The 6,188-nt window shown below is 32.9% G+C and overlaps 1 protein-coding gene and 1 long non-coding RNA gene across 2 annotated transcripts; both read right to left on the minus strand.

The window, feature by feature from the left end:
* Nucleotides 1-1,571: 1,571 nt before the first annotated feature.
* On the minus strand, nucleotides 1,572-2,565 carry LOC135151235 (uncharacterized). The gene is made up of 2 exons (XR_010289839.1): nucleotides 2,083-2,565; nucleotides 1,572-1,877 (listed from the first exon to the last, which is right to left on the minus strand). It is a non-coding gene; the product is annotated as an uncharacterized LOC135151235 (long non-coding RNA).
* Nucleotides 2,566-2,695: 130 nt separating this feature from the next.
* Nucleotides 2,696-3,471, minus strand: LOC108212542 (large ribosomal subunit protein P2). Its single transcript, XM_064090081.1, has 2 exons — nucleotides 3,318-3,471; nucleotides 2,696-2,958 (listed from the first exon to the last, which is right to left on the minus strand). Exons 1-2 carry the CDS (start codon nucleotides 3,469-3,471, stop codon nucleotides 2,696-2,698), a joined length of 417 nt encoding a protein of 138 aa, XP_063946151.1.
* Nucleotides 3,472-6,188: the final 2,717 nt, after the last annotated feature.

Consider the following 6,188-nt stretch of genomic DNA (forward strand, 5'->3'; position numbering starts at 1 on the left):
ATAGAATAGACCTCAAAGTTATACTCTGAAATTATGGTATGGTATTTCCCAGTTAAATAGGTCTAATGTTGTGGTAAATTCTTATAAAGTTCGTTTTCCAAAAACAATATCAAATCAAATATAAAATTTCTTTTGAGCACGATTGGATAGCCCAAGTGGTGGGTTTATCCTCTGTTGTCCCGGGAGACCCAGATACTAATTTGTAAGGCATATAAGCCTGCATTGTCAAAAAAAAAAAAAAAAAAAAATTCGCCTGCATTGTCAAAAAAAAAATATATAAAATTCCTTTTTGTTTAGAAGTTTTGGAAAAAATTGTGTTTTTATTATCAACTACATTAAACTAATAAAACATTTAAAAGTATAATTTAACGATGATAAAAAACAATCCAAAAATTAGATTTCTTTGCCAGCTACCATGAATGTCAATCAATTGTGATGTGCAAGTCCCTACTATGCTAAAAACACTCCTTGTATTAGTTATAAAATCCTCTCCCAAAGTATAATATAATATCTACAATTATCCCCAAAAAATCACTCCCCTAATCAATTAGAGCACAATTATAAATTATTAGGCACCAAGGATTGCATGTCTCATAACTCGCATAATAATCTCCCAATAACTTTTTTTTTTTTTTTTTTGACAGAAAGTACACTTGCTCGTATCGATAATCGCCAAATACTCCGAGGAGTTTCTTTCATTCAAAAAAGCTTATCATCTAACCGAAAGACATGAAAATGTCTCCGGAAGTTTAGACAATAAGACCTTAATGTCCGAAAAGAAAACGTCCCAACTTGAAAGACCACGCTACCTGAAACAAATACGATTAATTAATAACAAGAAAATATAATAAATTTAATAATTAAAATCAGTATAGTTTATCAAAAGATGGTAAAAATGAATAAAATAATAAATATAAAAATAATTTGACAAAAAAATGATAATATAAGAAAGAAAACAGAAATATATATATATCTAACCAAAGGGAGACCCTTTGGCTAGATATATAAAAGATAAATAATTACTAAGAATAGTTAATGATAAAAGTATTAAAATATAAAACTGTAATCTTCAAAAAATATCTAAAATTTAAAGGAACTAATAAATAAAATGTAATAAACAAGCCAACAAAATGGCACTGAATTGCCGTTTACTAGGCCAAAAATATACGCCATCAATCATGGCCACCCATAAATGGTACAAATAAAAGCCATAAATCAAGGCTGCAATTCAATATACACCGGCTAACTTATTACATTAAATTCTAATTAATGAGAATTACAACATTTAGAGCATATATAAACAAGCAATTATTCGAGAAAATTACATTCAAAGATTAACACCAATCAAGTGAGTCAACTTACCATTTAAAAAAGCTAAAATTTAAAACTGCAATAACTACTATATTAATCAATTCAATATAATAAAAAAGGGCAAGAAGCTTACCAATTTCACGGCAAATATTGAAATATCTCAGTCTTTTTTTTTTTTTTTTTGTCACAATAAACGGTTGTATTAAACCAAAAAAGTTACAATCCGGATGGACAGAGTTTCCTTCATTCAAGAAGGTATATCATCTAACCGAAAGTATGTAAATACTCCGGACGCTTAGATAACATAGCCTTTCAAGTCCGAAGAGAAAACCCACAAAAAAAGGGCCTCGTTAAAACCCCTCAAGAGCAAAACCCTGTGGGAAAAAACTCAAGGGGGAAAAAGAGTACCCTACAAAAAAATACATCGATTACAAAAAAGACTAAAAATGAAGTCTTCTTTATTCCTTTCTATCTTTGTTTGTAGCTCAACTGTCTTGTCCACCAAAATTCGCGTCTTCTCGGAAGACGCCTTAATAGATAAATTTTTAAATTCTTTTTCAAACATCCTGAAAATAAGACAAAACAGAATGAACGAATGTGAGCAAATTTAAAATTAAAATAAAAGACATAAACGAGCCAACATTATGGCACTTAAATGCCTCTTATGGGCCAATAATTCCCCAATAATGGTCGCCATAAATGGTCGCCATAAATGGTACTAAAACCTTAATTAAGAATAATTAGTATCCTTAATTAAGGCACAATTATCGCCAAAATAGCTCTTCTTCTCCACCCTTTCTGGACCTATCCATCACCACCATGGATATGGCCTTGTTAGGCAAGAAGTTCCTACATCCATAAAATTAGCACCATGGATATGGCCTTGTTAGGCAAGAAGTTCCTACATCCACAAAATTAGCAATATCAGAACAACACAAAATATAAAATGGATGAATATCAAAATATAAAGAAAAAACGACGACAAATAAAATTAAATCAAATAACTCGAATTCAACAAACTTGGGATCAATACTAGATTCAATCGAATTAATAATATAACAAACCACTTAGGGTTATTGGAACCCCTCACCTGAGCCATGGTCGGGTCTCACATGGACTTACCCAGCTACAGAACCAAATTAAGCCATAACTATCTAGGGTTTGATCATCCTTTAAGATCCGTCCCTTGTAAATCAGCCGCTGCTGCACAGCTGGAACATCGCAATTCTCCTCGACGACTTGTTTGAACTGCGACGCAGTCTTATTTCTTATTGAAAAACATGAAAACATTCTTCGATCAATCAAACAAAGACTACCACTCAACAATAAAATCAAACAGGAAACAAAACATGGAGAGAGAGAACTGCTGCGGCCATCCGAAGCTTTAATCGTCACCAAACAGATTCAGAATAGGTTCATCATCAGACTCCTCCTCTTCTTTCTGTTCAGCAACCTTCTCCTCTTTCTTCTCTTCTGCCTTCTCCGCTATCTTCACCTCCACCGCACCACTGCCAACACCACCACCGCCACAGCCAGACACGGCCGAAGCCATCTTCTCTCTTCCAGATGCAATCAGTTCATTGATGTCTTTTCCCTTCATATTAGAGAGCAGCAACTCAAGCATCTCATCATTAGCATCCGCTCCAACTGAACCAAGAAATAATCTCCCAATAACTAATTAAGTTATGTCTGTCATATCTTGTACAAGAAATATAAAATCCTCTCCCGATTCATTATAAATCCTACAGATGCAATTGCATGTTCGTGACTCCTATAACCGTGTTAAGCGCTCAATGACATATTAGCACATGTAGAGAAATCACAATATCAGATCAAACAAACATATTAGGCCAACAAATACTCCCTAATCCTCGTCACAATATCAGATCAAACAAACATATTAGGCCAACAAATACTCCCTAATCCTCAGATTCGAGGATTAGTTACCCATAACAATTAAAGAAAACACGAACATATGTATACCTGAAATCATGTCACAAGAGTACCCGCGCAGACATCTGACTCCTTTTCAATACCCAGCTGGCTAGTCAATCTCAGAATATTCTTGTCCGGTAAACCGGAGACGGACGACCACGGTCCCAACCTTATCAGCTTTTGGAATTCGACATCAGGAAGTATTTTCACACCATCGACCGACATCGACTCATTCCAATCTTTAAGGAAGATATCGACGATCCCAAGTTCTTTTACCCCATTCAGAAAGTCTTTTCCGCCGGACGACCCGTAAGAGGTGAGAAGGGCCCTTACTCTGTCCCACACAGTGTATTACTATACAACTTGACGATATCTTTCGAAGTTGAATTGAATCCCTTCAATCTTTGCTCAAGGTCTCTCACAAAACTTTCTTTCTCTCTCTCAATCAATATAAAACAATCTCCGATATATCTCTAATAATACAAACCCTAATAATAATAGTGTTTTTAATGGTTTTCTAGAAAAATAAATCCCAATTCCTATAATAAGTTGGATTCTGAAAAGAAATTCGTAGCCTGATTCTGGGATTCTCAATTTGGATTTTGATAGACGGACCACTTTAAACTTGTAGAAAATTCCAATACCTTCATGTGGGCTGTTGAATCGCCCAATTTTGATGTCCAAAACTCAAGTTATGGCCCAAACTTGATTTGCAGGCTATCCATAAAATCCGAATTTCTATCGGATTAAGTCCAAATAAGCTTGATTTAACCCAATTTTAGGAATATTTATTTTGATGTCATTAAACACTTAAACTTAATTAGTAAAACCCCGATTATTTACAAAATACTACAATTATGGAAATAAAATCATATAAAAACATATATAAATTATGTTTTATCATCTAAGAGGCCCTAACAAGATTGAGCTTTCATGTATGCCAATCGAGAATCTACAAGTTGATCTTAAATATGCACATGACTAGTAAAAGGAGGTTCTGAGCTACCTGACTAGGAACAAAAATGAAAGTCAAGAGCAATGTGTTTCATACGAGAGTGGAAGCTAGGATTTTTACAGAGATAAGTTTCACCAATGTTATTCCAGTAGACATTCGGGTGGTAAAGGGTGGAGTTGTTTGAGAATATCAATTATTTTATTTAATTCAGTAGTAGTGTTAGCGACCATCCTGTATTCTATCTCAATAGAGCTGCCAATGAAGACTACATAAGCAGAAGTCATGTAGTTTTCAGGGTTTCCTGCCCAGCCAGAATCCAAAATAGCATGAAGAGTGCGATTATGAATTATAAGCCATGTGTGATGGTGCCTTTATGATATAACAATAGCCGACCATTTTAAAGATATCTAATGTGTGATTGAGAGATTATGCATGAACTGAGACAATTTAATATTGGAAATTTAACTAGGTGCATGATTTTCTGCTCAAGTGATGGAACAGTAGCAAGAGACAATTTGGTGTGAGTGAATCCCAGATAGGAAGGTGTATATGGATGTGTAACAGAGGTATGTTGAAATGAAAAGTTGTTATCGAAAAATACAATATGTGCACATATTTTTGAGAGGATGTTGGGTCAAGACAGATGTAGCAATTGTGTGTATTTGAGTAGTCAAGGAATACACAACCTTTAGAGTAAGGATGCCAAATAGAAGTATATGACGTTTATTATTATGACATGCATGACAACGCAATGAACATCTCTAACAACTATGAGGAGTTAATAATATATAAACTATACAATAAACAAATATTTTTTGAAATCAGACTACACGTAGATTAAAAGCAGTTTACACTTAATTTCTTCATATATTTAAGGAGCCAATACATCAACTAATTGATAGGATAGAGCTCGACATTATACTTTGATAAAATGGTAGATTTAACACTATTTACTTCATTTCGGTAATAACCACTGCAAAAATTTAATACAAATTATCATTATTATATTAAAATGATGCATGTTTATTATGATTATAATAAGAAAATGTTGACATGTAATATATATAACTTAATTATCATTATCGTTATTATAATAAGATGAATAAGTACATATAATGGATAGAGGCGGATCCTGGTAGGGGCAAGAAAAGTCAATCAACCCCATAAATTTTATCCCTGATTTATATATACTCATATAATTCATAAATTTAAATTGATCTCATTAAAATTTTATTTTTTATAATAATAAATATTTAACTAGAAGCAAATATTTACAAAGTAGAGGCAAAATAACTAAGTACAACTAAAGAAACTTATGCAACGGTAAAGAATCACATGGTCTGAATATTAAAATTTTGTTTTCCTGGTTATTATTTTGTTATTGAACATTCTAATTAAGGTGGACATTACTTATTTATTAGTGAAATATTTAAATTTTGAAAAATGATAAACCGGACATAACATTTAATGGAATTAATTATAATATCGTATACAAAAAAATCGAACTTTAAAAAATGGATTAATTTAATTGGAAAAAATTAATATATAAAAAATGATTTTAGAATTAATTTTAATATAATCAATTCAACGAGTTAACGTAAAACAGTGATTGCCGTTACAAAATATTACATACGACTCTCCTTACTTTCGGAGTTAGATTCGTCACTTACAATGGATAGGACTTAATTAGAAGATATAACTACAATAGTCTCTTTTGGTAGAAGCACTACTTTATCATGTAAGTAGCGAAAGACTTTAATTGTATTACAGTCTACAGCATCAAGAGGTTTTGTGATTTTGAGGAAATAAATTTCGATTATCGCATGTTGTCACATTGTACTGACAATTTCATTTCACTCTACAAAGCATATGCTATGTGAGGGAGCTGTTTGATTGCCTGAGGTATGCCTGAACCTCCGAATTTGATTGCCGCTAGAGGTGAACAAAAGGACCGGCTTGCTAGGGCCAAGAACCGATCCTTAAAAAC

Source organism: Daucus carota, chromosome 3, assembly GCF_001625215.2.
Source record: "Daucus carota subsp. sativus chromosome 3, DH1 v3.0, whole genome shotgun sequence".
In the NCBI taxonomy this organism is placed as follows: Eukaryota; Viridiplantae; Streptophyta; class Magnoliopsida; order Apiales; family Apiaceae; genus Daucus; species Daucus carota.